The sequence below is a fragment of the Mobula birostris genome, chromosome 29, assembly GCF_030028105.1.
Source record: "Mobula birostris isolate sMobBir1 chromosome 29, sMobBir1.hap1, whole genome shotgun sequence".
Taxonomy (NCBI): Eukaryota; Metazoa; Chordata; class Chondrichthyes; order Myliobatiformes; family Myliobatidae; genus Mobula; species Mobula birostris.
The window spans coordinates 18696688-18723167 of NC_092398.1; the positions used below are offsets into that span (position 1 = coordinate 18696688).

At 43.8% G+C, this 26480-nt stretch overlaps 1 protein-coding gene across 7 annotated transcripts in view; it reads left to right on the plus strand.

Moving 5' to 3' along the window:
• Positions 1-4203: 4203 nt before the first annotated feature.
• The window catches only part of LOC140190217 (uncharacterized), a 68986-nt gene continuing 46709 nt past the window's right edge, over positions 4204-26480 (plus strand). For 3 of the 7 annotated variants that reach the window (XM_072246766.1, XM_072246767.1, XM_072246769.1), the window contains exons 1-5: positions 4204-4304; positions 21953-22071; positions 22774-22849; positions 25055-25177; positions 25620-25772. In XM_072246766.1, the coding sequence (XP_072102867.1) occupies positions 22780-22849; positions 25055-25177; positions 25620-25772 (346 nt within the window). In that variant the 5' untranslated portion in view covers positions 4204-4304; positions 21953-22071; positions 22774-22779. Of the gene's footprint in view, positions 4305-21952; positions 22072-22773; positions 22933-24767; positions 24967-25054; positions 25190-25619; positions 25773-26480 lie in introns of those variants that run through there. The other 4 variants (XM_072246771.1, XM_072246772.1, XM_072246773.1 and 1 more) reach the window with 4 other exon arrangements.

Sequence of the window (26480 nt, forward strand, 5' to 3'; positions counted from 1 at the left end):
AATAAGGTTAGGATTGGTGCGGAGAGAGTGGAGAGCAGAGCGTTCCGAAGGAGTGAGGTTGGAATGGGAACAAGTTGTGGTGAATTCGAGACGGTTGAGAGAGAGCTGTTGCATCCCGCGAACGGGTACGGCATAAACAGCTTTCGACCAGCAGTTAATCCAGCCAATCATATTACAAGCATCCGCAGGACACCTACCCGATCACAGGGAGAACTTACAAACTCATAACAGGCAGAGATGGAACACTACCATCATATATCACTGTCACCAAAACCCATTCTGCACCTTGTTGTTGGTGGTGGTGGGGTGGCGTTGTTGGTGTTTCTGCTAAGACCCTGCCTTTCAACAGAGAGTGGAGAGGAGAGGTGGCTGATACGAAGAGCAGAGGGAAGATAGAGCCTAGTAGGAGATCGGTGGTTTGAGAATGATTTAGTCTACTGAAAGTCCAGACCAACCTGGCGGGATTTTTATGCACAATTTCAGTTTATCAGTCAAGACATCAATATAGCAACACAACCCAATACCAGAATCAGAATCCGATTCAGGTATCGTTGACGTAAGTCATGAAATGAGTTGCATATCGACATCAGGGCAGTGAGATACAGAAAATATACCATAAGTTACAATGAGAAATACATATCAGTATGAATAGATTGTGCAGTAAGAAAGCGAAAACTAGTAAGGTTGTCTTAATACAGGGAGAGGAGATAGTCCTTCCCTGCTCCTTGGCCTTGTTTGTAAAGCATCGATTTCCTCTATTCTAAATAACACACATTTTGGTTTAACACAAGCGAATGGTACGAAGTTTTGCTTCACAAATAAGTACCGTGGGACGGCATGATAGTGTAGTTGTCATAAGGGGGCCCTGGTGGCTGACCCAAATGCAAGACACAGACACTGAAGTACTAAGAACAGGACCTGACTAGAGAGCTGGGTTAGGGACGTGCCTGGATGCAAACTAGGAGCTGGAACAAGAACACAGACTTGCGCTAGGACATTGGCTAGGCAAGCGGGACCAGGTCAAGGAACTAGGAACTTGGAACCCGGACATGGACTCCGAGCTATAGACTGGACAAGGACCCAGAACCTGCGTCTTGACTCGGGCTCGGGACCCGGAACGGGGCGAAGGCATGACGTGGCTACAGGATTGGACATGGCCTGGGTTCTTCATGGCGAGGACGTGCGAGGCTTGGGTTCTGACTCCGAGCCAGAGACTGGACAAGGACCACAGAATGCCAAACTCGACGAGACGGTTCCGAACACTAGGTAGCAGCAAACGGCCGAACCTACCTAGCAAAGGCGTGGACGCAGAGACGGTTCTCAACACTAGGTAGCGGCAAACGGCCGGACCTACCTAGCGAAGGCGTGGACACAGAGACATTTCTAACTGAACGATAGGCAGTTCCTTATCTTGACACAGCAAGGCTCCAGTCTCGCTCCGGTGGTTGAACTTGACTAGGTTGCAGGCAAGGCTCCAAACACAGGTTGCAGGCAAGGCTTCAGAAGGAAGGGGAAGGGAAGGGAACAGTCCAGCCTCAGCGTAACGGCAAAGACGGCCTGGCTTACCCAACGGAGGCAAGGACAGGAAGGCACGGATCCAACCGCAAGGTAACGGCAACGACAGCCTGACTTCCCCCACGGAGGCGCTGACACGATCCTGACGAGATGAATCAGTAACCACATTCGAACTCTGGGCCACTTATATTCCCAGCCCCAAGACGAGCATCAGGTGCCTATAATTAAGTCCCACTGAAACAAGGGACAGCAGGAAGGCCCGGAGTCCGGAGTCCACGGACCGGACCAGAATCCGGAACGAGGATTCCACGGACGGGATCATGACAGTAGTAAGTAGCGCAACACTTTCCAGTACCAGCGACCAGGGTTCAAGTCCGGTCACTGCCTTTAAGGAGATTGCACGTTCCCGCCGGCACCATGTGGGTTTCCTCCAGTTTACTACCACAATTAAAAGACGTACCGGTTGGTAGGTTAATTGGCCATTGTCAGCTGTCCCGTGATCAGGCTAGGGTAAAACCGGAGCGACTGAAATGAGCTGGAAAGGCATATGCCACGCTGTACCTAAATAGATAGATAGATAGATAGATAGATAGATAGATAGATAGATAGATAGATCGATAGATCGATAGATCGATAGATAGATAGATAAATAAATAGATAGATAGATAACAAATAGATTTAATATATCTATTAAATACACAGCATTAATATTAAATAAATATCGAAATATCTTGTAAATACAAGCTTAAAAGCATTGTTTTTCCAACCAATTTGCCCTTGCCGACCAGGTGCCAATTTATTTGTTCAATTTGCCTCCTGTCGGTACGCATCCCTCTAAAATATGTTTTAAGTCTTTCCCAATGGTACAAGTCAAGTGTTGTTTGAAATGCTTCTTCATTGAAACAAATACCGTCGCCGATTTGTTTCCGTTATCGTTTTAGCCTTATAATTAATTATTGATGTAGTAGGCAGCATGCTTTGGTTAACAATGAAAGACAAATAATTATACTCGCGTCGTTCATGATTTTTGGTCGATGAATATAAAAGGAAGTAATACCGACAGGTGGAGAATTCGCATTCCTTCCTCTGCAGCTTTATTCTATCTCACGTACTTATCGATTTCCGATTTTCCCGCCACCATATTGCGCTAACGCCCATTTCAAAATAATCATCTAATCCTTCAAACACGAGGAAATCTGCAGATGCTGGAATTTCAAGCAACACACATAAAAATTGCTGGTGAACGCAGGTCGAGACCCTCCTCAAAACGTCGACTGTACCTCTTCCTATAGATGCAGCCTGGCCTGCTGCGTTCACCGGCAATTTTTATGTGTGGTGCATCTAATTATTCAACGTTGCTTTTGGAACACTGGAGAAAAAGAGAGCACTGAGGTCACGCGTTGCTTTTGCAAGCTCCAGAAATAGAGCGCTCGACGTCTGATTCGAACCAGGTTACCGGAGATGGGCGCAGCAACCTAGGGTTTACCCCACCATCCGGTATCATAGCAAAGCACAACTGAGAAACAACGTTTTAGTGTGTGCATGACAATATTGTTGAAAATGTTATGAATACGATTTCAATATCTAAAATTCCGCAGCCCAGCCCTCAGATCCTATTTCACGTCGAGGGCATTACATAACATATGTTTTACCCAAATGCACAGGTGTGCCAACTATAACTACAAAACTAGAAAATGAACACAGAGCAGCACAGCGTAGGAGCAGTTATTTTCAGCCTCGCCACATCAACAGCGACCTTGATGTCAATCTAACAGGTCCCATCTGCATGCATATGATCTGCTTACCCCATCACCTGTCTCTCCATCCGTCCCTCTGAATGACTCGTCTATTATACATATGTCCATCACTTCTCCTGGCAAGGTGATTGGAGAGTGGACCACATTCCATGTTTAAAATAAATCGTCTCGCAGATCTCCTTTAATGACTCCCCTCTCGCCGCAAACAGTAAGTGATAGTTCCACTTTATTACAAATGGCTCTGATATTCTACCTCCGAGGAGCAGGTCCTCATAATCTTATGCACTTCTATATGCTCCTTTTCTATCGCCCCGCAGGTTCCGGCGCTCCGAAGAGAATAGCACAAATTTGTCCAACCAATGCTTATCATAATCAGAATCATGGTGATTCGTCGAATTTGTTACTTTGCGGCAACCATGCAGTGCAATACATAACAATAAGAAATGCAAAATGTAAATAAGTAGGACGGAATGAGAGCATATAGCTGATATACTTCAAACAAGGTAACACCATGGTGAGCTGCCTCTGTACACGCCACGTCTTTTACGCAATGTATTGACGAGAGCTGCGCAGAACCAGCACCTTTTATAGTGATGCAACTTAGTTTACTTACATGAGACCACTGCTTCTGAAGGCAAACGCATCTGATCGAAAGCTAATACAGGACTCCGCATAGGCCCCTATCACACGAATTTTCTTTGTAATTATTGTGGGGAAACGAACAGAAAATAACCATGTCACAGTAGGAACATTTAGCTGCATTTAAGGGCCCTCTGTGGGAATAGTGATGGCAGGTGTTGCGGAGGAAGTACCGCTGCGCGTCGGAGCATATCTCAGAACTTGCAAGCAATTGGGCATGAGTCGGAGGGTGAAACGCACAACAGGGGCTCATTGTCACGTGACACCTGCAGCTTCACTTACTTCCGCTAAACAATGAAGAGGCTGAAGAAGCAGGAAAGATGATCCTTTGGAACAGTAATTATGAGGTTAACACGCAAAAGGAATTTCAAATATTAATTCAAGATGAAACTGGTGAGCATACCAACAAAATATCTAATGTTTATCTATTTACCATGTGTGTAAACGTTAAAAAATGCCCACATATTACTATCGGACAGATGATAATAAACACAAATTCATACATTCCTTTTGTCAGGAATTCTGTGTGCCCTTCACCGGGAGTTGCTGAGAGTTAGTATGCCGGTACCGCGCGCAATTAATAATGCAGGTGATATTTTCCGTTCATTGCGAGAGAACATGAGTAAAAGAGTAAAAGGTAAAGAGACCTTACGGAGGTTCTATGAGTCTTTTAGACCATCCTATCTGATTTTGAAGCCGCCGATGAAAGCTCGAGCTCGAGTAAAGAAGGATGACCAGTTTGATTAAGACATGATGAGCATTGTCTGTTGAGGTCAGGTTAAACAGATTGTCTTTGTCAGTTGGGATAATAGGAGATTATTTTATGTAGAAATACACTATTCTAAAGGAGTGATATTACTGGCAAATTGGCAGTGGGGCGGTAGGTAATACTGCATCTGAAATATTACTCAGAGCTCCTCCGACCATGTAATGAATCTTCCCTCGGTTGTTGCCTTTGTGAACTCTTCGCATTCTTAGTGTTATAGTGTGGGTTCCCTGCGGTAGTGCTCCAGTTTCTGCTCTTTCCTAATGATCGCCGATAAATTGGTAATATTGACTATTGAAAGCTGTGCCCTGGTGTGTGTGAGTGGCCGGGCGAGGGTCGTACTGATGTAAAATAAGCAGAATAGCGGAACAGATGAGAATGTTCTGACAGCTCAGTCGCCTTCGATGAGCTAAATGGTTCAATTCAAAAGAGTGCAAAACATGAGATGAAAATCTGTTGCTACATTCAGGATGTTTATATAATTCAGTGTTCAATATGCCTACTTATTCTTAATAATTGTTGACTGTTCTTGCTTCTTGTTCAATACCGTGCCAATACACAACAACAATTTGCTAATACATATGTATGCTTACGTCGAATCAAGAAGGTCCTTGAAATTAATCCTATATTTTCCCCACGATGGAAATAACTAATATCAAATTTCAGTTCAAAGTTCAAAGTAAAATTTGTTTTCAGAACACAAGCATGTATTCTAAGGCACCAGATATATAAGTATTTGGATAGACATTGACTGATTAAGAACAGTCAGCATGGCTTCATGCGAGGTAGGTCATATCTAACAACATAGAACATAGAAATTTACAGCACATTACAGGCCCTTCGGCCCGCAATGTTGTAGAAGAAGAAGGAAGAATACTGCAGAAACTGCCTCGAATTTCCAGAGCCCTCTATTTTTCTAAGCACCATGTATCTCTCTAGGAGGCTGTTAAATGACCCTGCACGCATGCATTCTACGCCCCACCACTATCGGTGTGAAATACTTACGTCTGACCTCGGTACCTATTTCCAAGTGGCTTAAAACTATGTCCCCTCGTGTCAGCTATTTGAGTTCTGGGAAAAAGCTTCTGGCTATTCATACAATCAATGCCCTCATCATCTTGTACACTTTTATTAGGTCACCTCGCATCCTACATCATTCCAAGGAGCCAAGGCAAAGTACACGCAGCTTATTATCATAAGGTACGCTCTGCAATCCAGGCAACATCCTTATAAATCTCACCTGCACTCTCTCTATAGTATCCACATCCTTCCTGTTATGAGGTGACCAGAACTGAACACAGTACTCCAAGTGGAGTCTGACCAAGGTCTTATATAGCTGTAACATTACCTCACGATTCTTGAACTCAATCCCACGGTTGATGAATGCCAAAACGTTAAACACCTTCTTAACAAAACTATCAATCTGCGTAACAGCTTTGAGTGTCTTCTCGAAGCGGATCCCAAGATCCCTCAGATCCTTCACACCGACAATAGTCTTACCATTTATATTATAATCTGTTTTCAAGTTGGACCTACCGAACTGAACCGCTTCACACTTATCAGGGTTGATGCCCATCTGCCACTTCTCAGCCTAGTTCTGCATCCTATCGATGTCCCGCTGTAAATTCTGACAACCCACCAGACTATCCACAACACCCTCAACGTTGTGTCATCCGAAAGCCTACTAACCCACCCTTCAACTTCTTCATCCAGGTTATTTATGTAAATCACAAAGAGGAGTTGTCCCAGAACAGATCCCTGCGGAACACCACTGGTCACCGTCCTCCATGCAGAATACGAAACATTTACAACCACACTTTGCCTTCTGTTGGCAAGCCCATTCTGAATCCACAAATCAAGGTCTCTTTGAATCCCGTGTGTCCTTACTTTTTCAATTAACCTTGCATGGGGAACCTTACCAAACGCCTTACTGACATCTATATACACTACATACTCTGCTCTATCTTCATCAATCTGTTTTGCTACATGCTCTAAGAAGTCAATTAGGGTCCTAAGGCACGACCCGCCCTTGACAAAGCCATGCTGACTATTCCTAACCAGATTATGTCTCTCCAGATGCTCATAAATCCTGCCTGTCAAGATCCTTTCCAACAACTTGCCCACCACTGAAGTCAGACTCACTATAATTATAGCCTATAATTTCCTGGGTTATGTCTACTCCTTTTCTTGAACATTTGCAACCCTCCAATCGTCCGGTACATCACCCATCTCTATCGATGACGCAAAGATTATCGCAAGAGACTCAGCAATCTCTTCCCTCGCTTCTCACAGTAGCCTGGGCTATATCCTGTCCCGGTGACTTATCCAGTTAATTCTTTTCAAATGCTCCAGCACAACTTCTTTCTTAAAGTGTATTTGCTCAAGCGATTCGGTTCGCTCTAAGTCATCCCCACAATTGCCAAGGTCTTTTTCTCTGGTGAATACTGAAGCAAAGTATTCGTTAAGTACCTTTTCTACCTCCTCCGACTCGATGCACACGTTTTCACTATCGCACCTGATTGGTTCTATTCTCACACGGTTCATCCTCTTGCTCTTCGCATACTTGTAAAATTCCTTGGGTTTTCCTGAATCCTGCTCACCAAGTCCTCTCATGGCCCCTTCTGGCACAACTTCTTAAGTTCCTTCCTAGCAATCTTGTAATTTTCTGGAGCTCTAACAGTGCCTAGTTTCTTGAACCTTCGTAAGCTTTTCTTTTCTTCTTTGGTTTTCTACATACTTTATACACCATGGTTCTTTAACCGTACTATCCTTTCCCTGCCTCAATGGAAAATACCCATGCAGAACTCCATGCAAATGCTCCCTGAACATTTGCCACATTTCTACCGTGCATTTCCCTGAGAACATCTCCTCCGAATTTATGCTCCCAAGTTCAGATTAATAGCATCATATTTCCCTCCTACCCCAATTAAATGTTTCCCAAAGTTTTTGTTCCTAACCCTTTCAAGCCCTATGGTGAAAGATATAGAATTTTGGTCACTACCTCCAAAATGCTCTCCCACCGAGAGATCTGAAACCTGACCAGGTTCATTTCCCAATAATAGATCACGTACAGCTTCTTATCTAGTTGACTTATCTACATATTGCGTTAGGAAACCTTCCTGAACACACCTAACAAACTCCACCCCACTTAAACCCCTTGCACTAAGGAGACGTTAATCAATATTACGAAAGTTAAAACCTCCCATCACAACAACCCTATTATCATTGCACTATTCCAGAACCTGCCTCTATATCTGCTCCTTTATTCAATGTCACTATTGGGAGGTCTATAAAAAACACCCAGTAGAGTTATTGCCCTTTTCCTGTCTCCGACTTCCACCCATACTGACTCAGTAGACCATCCTTCCATGATTTCCTCCTTTTCTGCTCCCGTGACACTATCAATAATTAGCAATGCCACGTTCCCATTTCTTTTGCCTCCCTCTCTGTTCTTTTTGAAATATCTAAAGCTTGGCACACTCAACAGCCATTCCTGCTCCTGAGGCATCCAAGTTTCTGTAAGGGATACATCGTCACAGCTCCATGTAATGACCTACCCTCTAAATTCACCCGCCTTGTTCATGATACTTCTTGCATTTAAATAGACGCATCTTAAACCATCAGGCTGAGTGCATCTTTGCTCTCATATCTGCCTATCCTTTCCCACAAATTCCATACAAGTGTCTCTACATGTTCTCCAACCTCCCCATTCTTTGCCTCTTCACTTTAGCTTCCACCTTCCTAAAATTCTAGTTTGAACGCACCCCAACAGCAGTAGCAAACCTCCTCTCCAGGATATTGGTCTCCCTCGGATTCATATGCTACCTATCTTTTTGTACAGGTCGCACTTGCCCCAGTGATCCGAAATCTCAGTTCCTGCCCCATTTTCCAAACCTTAAGCTACGTATTTATCCACCACCTCTCTCTATTCCAATACCCACTATCGCGTGGCACAGGCAACAATCCTGAGATTGCTAACTGTGAGGCCCTGCTTCTCAGCTTCATTCCTAACTACCAGTATTCTGCTTTCAGGACCTCCACCCTTTTCCTACCTATGTCGTGGGTACCAATATGTACCACGACTTCTGGCTTCTCACCCTCCCATTTCAGGATATTGTGGACGCGCTCAGAAAAATCACAAACCCTGGCACCTGGCAGGCAAACTACCATCCTAACCAATCTCATAGAGTTTTCAGAGGACGTTACAGGAAAGTAGATGAAGACAAGACAGTGGATGCATTTCAAAAGGTCGGGAGGCTGGTGAAGAAGATTCAGTCGCTCAGCAAATTGAATTAGACATTGGCTTTGTGGGAGAAGGCAGAGGATGGTCATTCTCTGACTAAAATCCTGTGACTACTAGTGCGGTGCAGGGATCCTTGATGGGTCCTTGAATGATCTGGATGATAATCTGATTATGTGGTTAGCAAATTTCCGGATAACACCAAGACTTGGGGTCACAGTGGACAGCGAGGAAGCCTATCATGGCTTGTAGAGGGATCTGCATCAGCTGGAAAAATTGGCTGGAAAATAGCAGATGGAATTTAATGCAGACAGGTGCGAGGTTTTGCACTTTGGTCGGACCAGCCAGTGTAGCTCTTACACAGCGAACGCTAGGGCACTGAGAAATGTGTGCACAACAATTGGATCTAGCATTACTGTTAAAGAATTTGTTGAAAGTGGCTTTACAGGTAGATAGGCCCGTAAAGAAATCTTTTGGCATAATGACCTACATAAATCAATGTAAATAGTACAGAAGGTGGTATGGTATATTGAAGTTGTATACTACGTTGGTGAGGCCAAATTTAGAGTATTGCGTGCAGTTTTGGTATATGAAAGATGGAAAAAAAATTGAAAGAGTACTGAGAAAATTTCCAAGGATGTTGCACTATCTGGAGGACTTGAGTTATAAGGAAGGATTAAAGAGGTTAGGACTATATTCTTTAGAATGTAGAAGATTAAAAGGTGATTTGATAGAGTTATATAACACTGAGGTTGGGTGGAACTATAACCAGATAACCTGAGTTAAGGGTGAAAGGTGAGAAGCCTTTACTCAGCACAAGTGGTCCATGCGAGCTCGATTCCGATGCTAAAAAGAAGTTTGGATAGGTTTATGATAGTAGAGATATCTCATTGAAAGTTGTTGGAAGTAGGCAGTTTAAATGGTTTCGGTGTGCAGTGTGTGGGCCGAAAGGCACGTTTCTGTGCTGCACTTATCTATGAATTTATGACTCTATGTCGCCAAATACAACCCTGACATTCCGTCTCCTACGGGCTCCTTAAAAAGTCTATACAATAGTCCCTGTAAACAGTATCAATGAAAGAGCAAGAGCATACAAGTCAACAAACTATCTGTAACTATAAATAAAGAGCAATAAGTAATGCGAGCATGAAATAACACGATAAAGAGTCTTAAAATGAGATCAATGATTGTGGGAAGAACTCAACAGGCGAATGGAATTATCCTCTTTTGATTAAGGGCCTGATGATTGAGGGGTAGTAACTGTTTATGTAATTGGTTGTGTTAGTCATGAGGCACTTGTACCTTCCACATGATGACAGCAACGAGAAAAGGGCATGACCTGGGTGGTGAGGATCTTTGATGAATAAAGTTGTTTTCCAACGCCAGCGCTTCATGTAAATGGGCTCAATGGTGCGGGAACCCAGCCACTAAGCAGTCAGTCACTAACCTTCCCACTGCACACCTATAGAACCTTGGCAAGGTTTTAAATACCATGCTGAAGCTCCACACCCTTATAAGGAAGTAAGGTTTCTGCCCTGCTTTCTTTACAATTGCATTTCTATGATGGGTCCAGCACAAGTCCTCTGAGATGATGACAACCAGGAATTTAAAGTTATTGATCCTCCGATGATGATTGGACCTCTAGCTTCCCTGTCCTAAATCTACAATTAGTTCTTTGGTCTTTCTGACACTGAGTGAGAGGTTGTTCTTTTACCACCACTCAGCCGAATTTTCAATCTCCCTCCTGTATGCTGATTTCTCTCCACCATTGATACGGCCTGCAAAAGTGTTGTCATCAGCAAATTTGAATATGATGTTGAAGGTGTACTTAACACAGTCTTAGGTGTAAAGCGAGTAATACAGGGGGCTGAACACATAGCCCTGTCTTGCACCTGTGCTGCTGGAGATTGTGAAAAAGGTGTGTTTACAAATCCGAAATGACTGGGGTCTTCAAGTCAGGACATCCTGGATCCAATTAGACAAAGCGGTCCAGGTCCTAGAGTTTACTCATTAGTTTCGAGGGGATGATGGTATTAATTGCTGACGTGTGCTCTGTAAAGAGCATCAATCATGCTTGCATCTTTGTTGTCCAGATGTTCCAGGATTCTGTGAGGAACCAATGAGATGACATCTGCTGTGGGCCTGGTTAACCAGTGGGCTAATTGGGGAAGATCCGTTGCCACCCATTTAGGAGCTGATATGTTTCAACACCAGACCTTCAAATCACTTTATCATTGTGGATGTAAGTGCTACTGGGCAATAGTCAGAAGGCAGTCATTTAACTAGATAGGGGGCATGTTCAAAAGAGGTGCTCAAGGCGATTTTATTTTCCTTTTTGTTTTGCACAGCGAGAGTTGAGATCCTGTAATGCCTGTACAGTAGAGATGCAGATATCATAGAGGCAGTTAAGAGAATCTTCAAGAATTACATGAATGTACAGAGACAATAAGATAATAAGACCATAAGATACATGTACAGAATTAGGATATTTGGCCCATCGACTCTCCCCCACTTCATCATCGTTAAGTCAATTTTCCTCTCAGCAGCAATCTCCTGCCCTCTCCTCCTATCCTCTCAGACCCAGACCAATCAAGAATCTATCAACCTCTGCCTTAAATATACATAAGGACAGCTGTAGATGGCAAATAATTCTACAGATTCACCTCGTTACGGTTTTTAAAAATCCTCCTCATCTCCGTTCTAAAAGGACATCCCTCTATTCTGAGGTTGTGTCTAATAGTCTAAGACTCTCATTTTAAGAAACATCCCCTCTCATCCAACCTGTCAACGACTTTCACAGTGCAAGGGGTTTAAATGGGGTGGAGTTTGTTAGGTTTCAATTAGGTCATCTCTCATTCATATGAATTCTTGTGAATACAGGCCCCGTGCCATCCAACGCTTTTCATCCGGCAATCCATTCATTCCTGGAATCATTATCATTTACGTCCTTTGAAACATTCCCAGTTTCAACAGATCCTTTCTAAGATATTGGGTCCCGGTACTGTAAATGGTGCCTCAGCACCACTGCTTTATAAAATCTCAGCAGTACAGTCTTACTTTTATATATTAGTCTTCTTGAAATGAATGCTAACATCGCATTCGGGTTGCTCACCGCTGACTTAACCCGCAAATTAACCTTCAGGGAATCCGGCAAAAGAACTTGGAAGTCTACTCTTTTATTTTTTTCTTCCGAAGTGCATGAGCATACACGTTCCGACATGAAATACAATGTTGACATATGCATGGTCATGCGCTTTGGTAGTAGAAACAAATGTGCGGACTATTTTCTAAACGGGAAGAAAATCCAGGAATCTGAGATGCAGAGGGATTTGGAGTCCTTGTGCAGAACACCCTGAAGGTTAACTTGCAGATTGAGTCGTTGGTGAGGAAGACAACTGCAACGTTAGCACTCATTTGAAGTGGTCTAGAATTCAAGAGCAAGAAAGAGATGCTGTGCCTTTTTAATGCAGGTGAGGCCGCACCTTGAATATTGTGAACAGATTTGGGCTCCTCATCTCAGAAAAGATGTGCTGGCATTAAAGAAGGTCCAGAGGAGATTCACAAGGATGATTCCACGAATGAAAGGGATATAATACGAGGAACGTTTGATGGCTGCTGGTCTGTACTTGCTGGAATTTAGAATGATGAGTGTGGATCCCATTGAAACCTTCCGAATGTTGAAGGGCCTAGATAGAGTAGATGTGGAAAGGATGTTTCCCATGGTGGGAGAGTCTACAGCAAGAGGGCAGAGTCTCAGGAGAGAAAGGCGCACTTTCAAAATAGAGATGCAGAGAAATGTCTTCAACCAAAGGTTGGTGAATTTGTGGGATTTGTTGCTACATGCAGCTGTGGAGGTTAGGTCGTTAGGTACATTTAAGGCAGAGATTGATAGGTTCTTGATGGGCATGGGATCAAAGGTATGGAGAGAAGTGCGGGAACTGGGGTCGGGTAGGATATAGAAAAAAGGATCAGCATGATAGAATGGCGCAGCAGACTCGATGAGCCACATGGCCTAACTCTGCTCCTTTATCTTATGGTCTTATGTTCCATATTTCGTCTGAAAATTATTTCCCCACTCTGTTTTCCGTAGCCTTTCTACGTCCTTCAAACTACCTGCCCTCTGCAAACTTTCCAGCAAAACCATCAATCCTGTTATGCAAATCATTGATATATGACGTAAATAATTCCTCCCAAAATAGTCCCTGTGGAAAACCACAAATCGGCAGCCAGCGAGAAAATTCTCCCTTCATCCCTACTGTTTGCGTTCTGGCAATCAGTCTCTGTTTTATCGATGCTAGAATCTTTCTTGTAATATATCTGTCTCGCTGCTTATTACGCAGTCCCATATGTGGCACCTGGTGACAGGTCTTCTGAAAATCCAAGTACTTAATATCAACTGATTCTCGTTATTTCTTCAAGGAATTCCAACAGATCTGCCAGGCAAGATTTTTCCTTGAGGAAACCATGCTGACTACGGCCTCTTTGATCATGTGCCTCCAAGACCTCATCCTAAATAATCGACTCCAACATTTCCCAACCACTAAGCTCAGACTAACTGGCCTGTAGTTTCTTTCTTCTGCATCTTTCTCTCTTCTTGTCGAGTGTGGTGACATTTGTCAATTTTCCAGTCTTTTGGAATCATTCCAAAACCAAAGTACTCTAGGAAGATCATTACTAATGCCTTCACAACCTATTCAACCACCTCTTTCAGAACCTGAGATGTACACCAACAGATCCAGATGACTTATTTACTTTGAGGCATTTCAGTTTCCCAAGAAACTTCTTTCTGGTTTTGGTAAATTCACACTTCATGACACCTCACACCTGGACCTTCCACCATACGGCTAGTGTCTTCCACAGTGAAGATTGGTGCAACATTTTAGTTTAATTATCCGCAAATTCTTTGTCTCCCATTAATCCCTCTCTAGCATTGTTTCTCAGTGGTCCGATATCCATTCTCGCCTCTCTTTTACAGTTATGTATCTGAGGAAAATTTTGGAATTTCTTTTAATATTATTGGGTAGCTTACTTTTGTATTTCAACTTTAACATCTTAATGACTTTTTAGTTGATTTCCGATGGTTTTAAAAGCATCCCAAACCTCTAACCTTCGACAAATTTTTGTTCTCTTTTCTGACCTCTCTTTGGTCTTAATGTTGATTTTGACTTCTGTTATTGGGCACGGTTGTGTCATCTTTCCTTTAGAACACTTCTTCCTCATTGGGATGTACATATCATATATGTGCTTGCCGAATTGCTTGTAGAAATTCCAGAAATTGCTACGCTGCCGTCATCCCTGCCAATGTTCTTTTCCAATCAATTCTGGTCATCTCCTCCCCCAGACCTCTGTAATTCCCTTTACTCCACTATAATACTGATACACCTGACATTAGATTCTCCATCGCATAAGTCAGCGTGAATTTGACCATATTACGATCACGTTCTGTCATGGTCCGGTCAGTGAAGTCCGCATTCCGGATCACGGTCCAGTCCGTGGACTCAGGACTCCGGGTCTTCCAGCTGTCCCTTGTTTGGTTGAGTTAATCATAGGCATCTGATTCACATCTTGCGGCTTGGAATATAAGTAGCCTTAGGGTTGAGTGTGAGCTGCTGTTTTGTCTTGTCAAGATCCCTTGGGAGCAATCTGTTGGTGGAAGGCTAGTGTGGCCATTTGCCATCTTTAGGCCGCGTTGGGGAACCGTCCCCTCGTGGAGCCTTACTGTCAGTAGTCAGAGCTGTCTTTGCGGTATGGATTCGGCCGTTTCCTGGGCCAGCTGAGTGGCCGTCAGCCACTCTGAGCTAGGTAACGATAAGGCTGTTTCTGTAGCCAGCTGAGGTTGCTGGCCGTAACTGCTACTCGGAGCAACCCTGATGCAGAGATGGAACTGTCTGTCGTTCTTTGGTGTTTGCCTCTTCTTGTCCTCGCCTCCGTGGGGTAAGTCAGGCCGTTCTGCTGTTTCCCTGAGGGGAGACCTGTCTTGTCTTGTTTTGTCTTTGCCTCTGTTGGGTAAGTCTGGCCGTTCTGCCGTTACCCTATAGATGGTCCTGTCCCACCGTGGTGTGGAGAAGTTGAGTCCTGACTTGTCTAAGTATAACTCCCTGCTCTATGTCTATGTACTGTCCTGTCTCATGTTGGTGTCGTGTTAAGGATGAGTCCCGGCTTTTCGAAGGATAAGTCCCGGCTGTATGTTGATGTACAGTTCCCAGTCTGTCTCCAAGCTCAAGCCCCAAGACCAAGACCCCAGCCTCAAGCCTCAAGACCAAGACCCCAGCCTGCAGCCTCAAGAGCCAAGACCCCAGCCACGTCCTGTCCGGTAGTCATGTCCTTGCCCGGTTCTGGGGCCCGAGCACGAGGCAAGACCCAGGTTTTGGGTCCTTGCCCAGTCTCTGGTTCGGAGCCCAAGCCCAGGCTCCTAGTTCATAGTTCCTTGACCGGTTTCCCTGTTTCTTGCCCATGTCCTAGCCCAAGTCTACTTTCTTGTCCCTGCTCCTTGTCTGTATCCTGTCACGTCCATACTCTAGTCAAGTCCTGTTCCTTGTACTTCAGTGTCTGTGTCTTGCATTTGGGTCCGCGATCAGCGCCCCCACTGTGGCACGTTGCCTAAGTGTTTTTATCTTAAGCTCGCTAATCAATTCTAGTTCATTGTACAATACCCAAACCAGAACAGCTGGTACTCCAGTGGGCAAGATCATGAGTTGTTCTAAAAAGTCATCTCGTAGGCATTCTAGAAATTCCTCCTCTTGGAATCCAAACCCATCCTGATTTTTCCAAGCTGTTTATGACTATTATAAGATGAAATCTCCCATAACTGTTATAACATGAAATCCCCGTTGACTATTATAACATTGACCTTTGGCATGCATTTTCTATCTCCTGGTGTAAATTGTAGTCCACACCTTTACTACTCTTTCAGTGTCTGTGTACCGCTCATTTCAAGGACTTTTTACACTTGCAGTTGCCTAGCTCCATCAACGGTGATTCAATTCCTTCCGATACTATGTCACTTCTTTCTAAAGATTTGATTTCATTTTTTCCCAAAAGAGCAACACCGCACCCTCTGCATTTCTGCCAGTCCTTTCGATAGAATTTGTACACTTGGACATTATTGTGCGGGTTAGAAACGTAGAAAACCTACAGCACAATACAGGCTCTTCAACCCACAATGCTGTGCCGAAAATGTACTTACCTTGGAAATTACCTAGGGTTACCGATAACCCTCTGTTTTTAAGCTCCATGTACCTATCCAGGAGTCTCTTAAAAGACCCTATCGTATCTGGCTCCACCACCGTCGCCGGAAGCCCATTCCACACACTCACCACTTTCTGCGTAAAACACCTACCCCTGACATCTCCTTTGTACCTACTTCCAAGCACCTTAAAATTGTGCCCTCTCGTGTTAGCCTTTTCAACACTGGGGGGAGAAAAAGCCTCTGACTATCCACTCGATCAATGCCTCTTATCATCTTATACACCTCTATCAGGTCACCTCTCATCCTTCGTCGCTCTGAGGAGAAAAAGCGGAGTTCACTCAATCTATTCTCATAAGGAATGCTCCCCGATCCAGGCAACATCCTTGTAAATCTCCTCTGCACATTTTCTATGGCTTCCACATCCTGCGTGTAGTGAGGCGACCTGAACTGAGCACAGTACTCCAAAAGGGGTCTGACAAGGGTCCTATATAGCTGCAACATTACTTCCCGGCTTTTAAACTCACTCCCACGGTTGACGAAAGAAAATACACAATATGTGTTCTTAACGACAGAGTCAAGCTGAGTAGCAGCTTTGAGTATCCTATGGGCTCTTACCCCAAGATCCCTCTGATCCTCCACACTGGTGAGTCTTACAATTAATGCTATATTCTGCCATCATATTTGATCTACCAAAATGAACCACCTCACATTCATCTGGTTTGACTTCCATCTGCCACTTCTCAGCCTAGTTTTGCATCCTATCAATGTCCCGCTCTAACCTCCGACAGCCCTCCACACTTTCCCAAACACCCCAAATTTTATGTCATCAACAAATTTAAAAACTCATCCCTCCACTTCTTCATTCAGGTCATTTATAAAAATCACGAAGAGTAGGGGTTCCAGAACAGATCCCTGAGACAAACCACTAATCACCGACCTCCATGCAGAATATGTCCCGCCTACAACCAGTCTTTCCCTTCTGTGTGCAAGCCAATTTTGGATCCACAAGCAATGTCCCCTTGGATACTATGTTTCTTAACATTATCAATAAGCTTTGCATGAGGAACCGTATCAAGTGCTTTGCTGAAATCTATATACACTGCATCTACTGCTCTACCTTCATCAATGTGTTCAGTCACATCCTCAAAATATTTTGATCAGGCTCGTAAGGCATCACCTGCCTTTGACAAAGCCGTGCTGACTATTCCTAATCATATTATGCCTCTTGAAATGTTCATAAAACCTGCCACTCAGGAACGTTTCCATCAACTTACCGACCACTGAAGTAAGATTACCTGGTCTATAATTTCCTGGGCTACTTCTACTTCCTTTCTTGAATAAGGGAACAACATCCACGACCCTCCAATACATCCGAACCTCTTCCGTCCTCTTTGATGATGCAAAGATCATCTCTAGAGGCTCAGCAATCTCCTCATTCGCCTCCCACAGTAGTCTCGGTGACGTATCCAACTTTTTGACTTCCAAAATCTCCAGCACATCCTCTTTCTTAATATCTGTCTACTGAAGCTTTTCAGTCTGCTGTAAGTCATCCCTACAACCGCCAAGATCTTTTTCCGTAGTGAATTCCGTAGGAATTGAAGCAAAATATTCATTAAGTACCTCTGCTAATTCCTTCGGTTCCATACCCATTTTTCCACTGTCTCACTTGTTTGGTCCTATTCTCTCACGCCTTATCTTCTTGCTTTTCACATGCTTGTAGAATCTTAGGGTTTTCCTTAATCCTGCCTGCCAAAATAATCTCACGGCCCCTTCTGTCTCTCCTAATTTCATTCTTAAACTCCTTCCTGCTAGCTTTATAGTCTTCTGGATCTCTGTCATTACCAAGTTTTTCTTTTCTTCTTAACTAGATTTACAACAGCCTTTGTACACCACAGTTCCTGTACCCTACCATCCTTTCCCTTATCTTATTGAAGCGTACCTATGCAGAATTCCACACAATATCCCCTGAACATTTGCCAACTTTCTGCCATAACATCTGTTCCCAATTTGTGCTTCCAAGTTCCTGCCTGATAGCCTCATATTTCACCTTACTCCAATTAAACGCTTTCCTAACTTGTCTGTTCCTAACCCTCTCCAATGTTATTATAAAGGAGGTAGAATTGTGGTCACTATCTCTAAAATGCTCTCCCAGTGGGAGATCTGATACCTGACCAAGTTCATTTCCCAATACCATATCAAGTACATCCTCTCCTCTTGTAGGCTTATCTACATACTGTGTCAAGAAACCTTCCGAAACACACCTAACAAACTCTACCTCATCTAAACCCCTTTCTCTGGGAAGATGCCAATCAATATTTGGAGGATTAAAGTCTCCCACCAAGGCAACCCTGCTATTATTACACCGTTCCCGAATCTGTCTCCCTATCTGCTCCTCGATGTCCCTTTTACTATTGGGTGGTCTATAAAAAAACACCCAGTAGAGTTATTGACCCCTTCCTGTTCCTAAGCTCCACCCACAGAGACCCAGTAGACAATCCCACCAGTACTTCGTCCTTTTCTGTAGCCGTGACACTATCTCTGATCAGCAGTGCCATGCCCCCTGCCTCTTTTGTCTCCCTCCCTGCCCTTTCTGAACATCGAAAGCCTGGCACTCTAAGTAACCATTCCTGCCTCTGAACCATCCAAGTTTCTGTAATGGCCACAACTAATCCACGCTCTAAGTTCATCCGCTTTGTTCTTAGTACTCCTCGCATTGAAATAGACACATCTCAACGATCGGTCTGAGCTAGTCCTTTCTCTATCACCTGCCTATCCTCTATCCTTCTTCACGCACTGCCTACAAGCTTTCTCTATTTGTACGCCCTTTACTCCGTTTCTATAGTTCGGTTCCCACCCCACAGCAATTCTAATTTAAACTCTCCCCAAAAGCCTTAGCAAACCTGAATGGCAAGATATCGGTCCCACTGGGATTCAAGTGCAACCCGTTTTTTTTTTTTTGTACAGTTCACAGGTGAATCTTCCTTCCGCCATGAATCAGTGGTGCCTGCATATAGATGCCAATCTGTAACTATGCTACAAGTCGATCTACGTTATTCCGTATACTGCGTGCATTCAAATATAACACCTTCAGTCCTGTATTCACCCTTTTCAATTTTATCCATCCTGTACGTTACAACTCATCCAATTTTGCCCTATCAACGGCTTCTCTTCACTCCACATTGCCTCTGTTTGTAAACCAGCTACCTCATCTTTAGAACTATCATCGTCCTGTCCTACAACACTTCTTGCATTGAAATGTGCGTACCTCAGCATACTAGTCGCATCATACTCAATCTTTTGATTCTTAACTTTGTATGGGGTTTTATCAACACCCTGCCTGCACAGCCTCTCCACTAACTGTTCTGGCCCTCTGGTTCCTCTCCCCTTACAACTCTAGTTTAGACCCTACCGAACAGCATTAACAAACTTTCTTCCTAGAATATTAGTTCCTGGAAGAGAGCCCAAAGATCCATCATCCATCATCTACTTCTAAAGCTCCAGGGTCAACCTCAGTGCTAACATGCTCGCTCCCGTCCCTCTGTCATATTAGTATAAACCACTCCGAACAGTTCTAGTAAACCTGCCTATAAGAATATTGGCCCCACTCGGATTCAAATGAAACCGTACTTTTTCTACAGATCACACCTGCCCCAGAAGAGGTCCAAATTATCGAAAAATCGGAATCCCTGCCCCTTCTTCAGTTCTTCAGCCACGCATTTATCTGTCACCTCATTCTGTTCCCATCCTTAATGTCGCATGGCAGAGGCATCAGTCCTGACATTTCTGCCCTTGAGGTCCTGCTGTCAGCCTCTTTGCGTATTCCCTCTATTCTGTTTTCAGAACCTCCTCACTTTTTCTTCGTATGTCTTTGATACCAATATGTAGCACCACTTCTAGCTGCTCACTTTCCCTTTCCAGGATACTGTGGATGCGTCCATAAACATCAGGGACCCTGGCACCTGTACAGCAAACTACCATCAGTGTTTCTTTTTCGCAACAACAAAATCGCCAATCTGTTTACGCAACTATAGAATCCCTTATTACCTCTGCCATCCTCTTAATTTCCCTACCCTTCTTCTGCCACAGGGCCAGACTAAGTGGCAGAGTTACGGCGGCTGCTGTTGATTCCACAATGTAGGTCGTACCCATCCCGCCCCACCAATATTTAAAATGGAGTGCTTATTGTGGCAAGGGACAGTCACATGGGTTCTGTCCACTATCTGACGTACTGCCTTCCCTCTCTTGACAGTCACCTATTTATCTGTCTCCTGCAGCCTTGGGATGACTACCTCTCTGTAGCTCCTATCTCCCCTTCACCTTCCTTCCAAGTCGAAAGTCATCGAACTACATCTCCACTTCCCTACAACGGTCTCTCTAAGGAGCTGCATCTCGTGCATCTGGTGCAGATGTGGCCATCGGTGAGGCGAGGCTGGGTGCGTCCCGGAATCTCAGGTCTGACACTCAGATAGAATACTGGCCCTGTAGACTTATCCCCTATTCTCTCTAGAGTTAAGTAACAAAAAGAAGTAAGGAATAAGGAATGAACTTACCTACTTGCCTTCGCTCCGCCTGTTCTCGCCGCAGCCATGTTGACGTTACCACACTGACGCAGACCACTCCCACGTTAACTGCTCTGCTAGAAGGTACTCCCCCCCCCCCGCCCACCACCACCACCCTTTTATGGAGAAAGGGTTCTTAAAACTCTTTGCTGGACTTGCGCATGTAACTTTTACTGCGTCTTCTCCAATTCTCGCCCTCAGAACCTCATGGTTATTCCCCTAGTTAACGAATCCCGTAGCCCAAAGCTTACCTCTTCTCTCCCCTTCCCTTCTGAGTCACAGAGGCAGAGACATTCCCCATGTGAGGTCAACCACCACCCAACAGTATCCAAAGCGATAAATCTGTTGTTGAGGGGGATGGCCACAGAGGTACTCTGCACTGAATCCGTGACTTCTTTTCCCTTATCGACTGTACAGAGAATAGAGAGACATCCATATTGAGCAGACAGGAACGATAATGTGTCATTAGCTTAATTATTTCGACACTGCATCGAGTTGTACTGTAGTCTTCTGTGTTCTATATTATGTAATCAGGGTATACAGTCGAAAATACAGAGGTTCAGTTAATCAAGTTAGTATCAGGGAATTTTGATACCTGAAGGTGTGTTCATCCTTAGATTTGCTTTCCTCCGTGGTTGAAGGTTCGGTCATTATGTTTCTTCAAATGAACATTGGTAGATGAATAGAGTGCAGATATTGAGTACAGGACCAGAATACTGGAACAGGTCAACAGATCAAGTGGCATCTGTGCCGGCTCGGTGTACCTCGACGTATGCAGTTTAGACCGGGCATCAGAATTCGTCGGCAGTTATTTGAATGTCAAAAGAATTAGTGGGTGTAGGAACATAACACACTGTTCCCAAATGCACACTGGAGCAGAGGTTAATAAAAAGCAGCCATGATCCAAATGTTCGAGCAATTACAAAGATCTGGAAGGCCTTTTCTTACTGCATTTCTGCATGTGAGGTCCTTTCGTCTACCCCGGATGATTCGCAATCTGACAACAGTCAAAACGCAACGAAGAAGAATTGTGATGATTAAAGTGTGTTACTCCAACAGCTCTCAGTAATAACCGGGCGGTTGAAACTCTAACAGTTCTCAGTAATGTCTGTTATGTTCAATTGAACTCATATATTTTCTCATCTTTCATTCAACCTTCTGAATTCCCACACAAGGTGGCTCTAGCGACATCTGCTCGTAGAATCTGCATTTCCTGCCTGGCCATAGACCATACCTAATTCTTTTAAGTTCAAAGCTAACTTGTAGTCGAATTTCTTATATTGTCAGCTTACTGGATACGATGTTCCCGCGTGAATTCCACTGCATTGGTGAAAGCAAGCGTATAGCCAGCGACTATATTTCGGGACACCTCCACTTAATCTTCAACAGCCATTCTCAACTTTAAGGTGCGTGCTATATCCAATCCCTTTGGCTTCCCCACAGTGAATTGTCCGCCTTCGCTATATTGTATCCAGTGCTAGCGCGCAGCCACCGCAAACACGGGCAAAGAATACTTCATATTCTTCCTGTGTAGTGTGCAGTTAAGCAGTATGAATAATGAATTTCCACATGTCCGATAATCGATACTCCTTGTACTCCGTTCTCTCTGTTTCTGATCTCCACACCATTTAATTGCATCTGCCAATAACCCATAGACTATATGTGCTGTGTCTCATCCCTTCACAAATAGTTCCATTAATCATCTTTCCAACTTGTCAAATTCACCATCTGCTGCCTTTTGTTTCCACTGTCACCTTCCAGACTATTTCTCAATCTCTACCCTTCTAACCACTCCTCCTGCGCCTAGTTCCATGCCTCTCCCTGTTTTCCTTTCCTTTCTTCTTCATTATCTGCCTCTACCTATCACCGGCCAACCACTACATCTTCCTTCCATCGTTCTCCCTCTCTCTCTCGCCTTCTTCTACCTATTTCTCGATAACCCCGGTTTTAATGCTCCTTCCGACCTCTTTATATTGGACATGATCTCACGAAACTCTCTGCTAATGCAGGTCTCCATCCAAAACATTGCCTAGCAGCTTCCTTCTCTGATGTTGATTAATGCATTAGGTTTCTCAGGTACTTAATCTATTTATCTCTTTCTTTCGTAGCTCAAGATGGTCAAACCTGAAGCACGGGCAGAGCCACGCGCACTCACTTCTCAATTACTAGAAACTTTCGGACTACGTTAGTGGCGTTTAGTGTTGCGGTTTTCTGGAGATTTACATAAATATTGCTGTCTAAGCCCAATTGTTTAACGCTATTTTGCAGTGAGTTTCTTTTTTTAGATTATGAGGACACGCAGTCCTCTTTTATTGTCACTTAGTAATGCATGCATTAAGAAATGATACAATATTACTCCAGTGTGATATCACAAAACACAGGACAGACCAAGACTGAAAAAACTAACAAAACCTAATAATTATAACATATAGTTACAACAGTGCAACAATACCATAACTTGATGAAGAACAGTCCACGGCACGGTAAAAGAGTTCAAAGTTCCTCGAAAGTCCCACATCTCACACAGACGGGAGAAGGAAGAAAACTCTCCCTGCCATGCCCGACCACAGTCCGACTCTGAGTCGTCCGAAAACTTCGAGCCTCCGATCAGCCCTCCGACACCGAGTACCGAGCGCCATCTCTATCCGAACGATTCGACCTCAGTCTCGGTCGCCAGCAGCAGGCAAAGCCGGGGATTTTGAGGCCTTCCCTACGGAAGATTCTCGATCGCGCAGTAACAGCGGCAGCGAACCAGCGTTTCAGAAATTTCTCAAGGTGTTCCTCTGTGCTTTCACGTCTGTCTCCATCAAATCAGAATTGTCCACGGCCCCTATTTAACGGATACGATATCATTTTCACCAGAGAGCTGCGTGCGCTCAGCGCGCTGCTGTCGCCTCCTCCCGACATTGGGATGATACCAGCTGTAGATATCCTATTGGGCAAATATATACCAATGCTACATACCCAATGTGTACCCAATAACACGACTTCAAACAAAAAGTCTTGAAAAAGCACAGGCCTTTTTCATCCTGATCCTGTATCCGCTGCTGTTTCGACTCTATCACCATTGAAGGCATAGCACTGAGGTATTTAAATACCTCGGCATTGTCACCTCCAGTGATGGTGCCTTGAATATAGAAATCAACGCCTAGAATTTCAAGGCTGGTCAGAACTTCGCCGTCTGCGATCACATGTGCTAATCAGCACAATATCAAACTGTCCACTAAGATCAACTTGTGAAAGGCTGTGGTCCTCACTAGTCTCCTGTATGGCTGTGAAACGTGGACTAGATACAGAAGTTAATTCAAACTGCCGAAGCTCTTCCACATGATCAGGCTGAGATCCATTATAGGCAGCCGCTGGTGTCACAGACCTGGATGTCCTGTATAGGACTGAAACTGTCAGTACTGAAGCTTTGATCCTGAAAGCACATCTTTGTTGGACCCTACATGTTACGCACTTGGAGGACTCCAGACTCTCTAAGCAGCTGCTGTGTGGCCAGTTATCAGAGGGAAGCAGAAAATGTGGTAGACCTTGTATAAACACGTCGTCAAGGCCAGCATTGCTTATAGCGGCCTTACTCCCCCAACATCTGGAACATAGGGTACGAGACAAAATTGGTTGTCGCGCCTTTCTTAAACTTAATCAGAGCAACTTAGAAGAGAGGTCTCGCGCGGACCAGGAGACAGTCCTGCAGAGAAAGAAAGCAACAACAAGACAACTCTCCTATCCCCGCTGTGAACATCTGTGTCGTTCAAGAATTGACCTCTGCAGTCACATCCAAATTCATTTAGTCGTTCAGTTATCTCCTCTTGTCTTCTCTACCTTTATATTTATTCTTAGTAATTTTTTTATTAACTTGGACAGTTATTTCTTTGGTTGTTTGTCTATCTGTGTTTGTTTATTTATTTATTGTTCCATATGTCTATTTATTTATTTACTTGTTTTTTACTTATTTCTTTATGGACTGATTTATTTATTTATGATTTATTTCCCGATGGCTTTGTTCTCTCGTTTATTCACATTATTCGCTGGATTTTTAATTTATTACGTACTTAGTTGTCACAGTTTATTTATTTATTTGTTTCCTTATTTGTTCCAGATTCCATCATCTCTTCTTTTATGCCTCCATCCTACGTTCTGCTGCCTTTAGTGAATCAACGTTAAATTATTGAGTCTTCCCTCTATTTTGAAGTTGACCACATGAAGAGTAAATATTGAAAATTTCAGCTAGACCCCTCCTTCTCACAGGAAATAAGCATTATTTTGCTGACATCTAGTTAATAAACAAAAGCATAAAGGTTAATTCAAAATTAAATTGGTAAAATAATTTATTATTGTCACATGTACGGAGTTGCAGTAAAAATATCTATTTTGTCTCCCATGTAGACCATGTCCTCGCAACCGTCCATCGAGGTAGTACAAGAGAAAACAATAACAGGATGAAAAACATATCCTTTCAGTTGCAGAGAATACAGTACGGATGGACATTTAGATCCAAAGTCACAAGAGGTGCAGTGTATGGTGAATATTTCACCTCGACTTGTTCCGATTCATCGGAATAGAAGATTGTTTTTAAATTAAGCAGTAGTTTCACTGTAAGGTCTTGATGGATACCAGCAGCCCAGGATTACTTACTCCTGACTGAAAAAAACACGTCTCAATATTCGCTGTTGAACTTAAGTAAAAAAAAACAGAGCCGTTAGATTATAAATTCAGGGCCACCTAAATCATGTCAATATGCCAGTGCATAAATTATGCCGATACTCGTAGGCCCCTCACCACATCCGTGCGTAACGGTTCAGTCTGACTTCTAGTATTTGCTGTACATATTCCTTAACAAGGCAACCTCCAGCATTCTCCTTCAAGCAGGGTACTGAGCTACATTCATTTATTAATTTAGTTTCTCAGGCCAGCATTACTTGTGAAAATGTTTCCATGTTTAACATTCTAGAAATTGTCGATTCATATCACATTCCACGAACCCGATTGCAGTCAGCATTGTCAAAGATACTTCCTATCCTTTCCACAATCTCCTTGACCTCCTGCCGGCAGCAGGCACCGCAGCTGTCAGCTGTCAGCTGTCAGAACCAAAGCAGAAGGCTGGGTAAGTTTCCTCCATCAGGCTCTTAGACTTCTTATCAGCCTGCTGCCACCCCGCACACATGTACACTCTGTATGAATGCCGCCACCATACTCTCCAGCTCTTTGACGCATTCTCATCATGCGCTGGCACTTTTAGCATTTTATTCCTTCCGTTTCACCTGCTGATGCTACAGCTTTTTCCTACAATACTTAGTGCCAGTAACATTACACTGCCCGAGATAAACATGCACCTCGCATTTTATGTCAACCTACCAACCTTCTGTCCATGCCACTCAGGAGCATGCTAATATAATTTAACGTCGACATGTGCTGGATTGGGTATATAGGTTCCATATGTAACAATATACGTGTTTATTGGTACTGCTATTTTTTATCTTGACCCCAGAGGAAAGATGCTTTGTTTAGACGTATACATGTGTTTGCTTGAATGACAATAAACTTGAGCTTAAATCGCACAATGGCTATTAATCAGACTGAGTTGCACATCAACTAGTTATGAAAAAATGAAGTCTAATTTATGCACTGCCCCCATAGGGCGCCAATGAAACGTCAACAACTGATATATCCCAAGGACGATTCTAAATCCGCTGCGTTCCTCCAGCAGATTCTTTTCAGCTCAGTATGACCACTAGCCCCTCAGATCTCCTTTAAGTGCTTCCACTCTCAGCCCGTTGTCTCTGTCCTCAAATTTGGCACTCCCCTCCCGAAG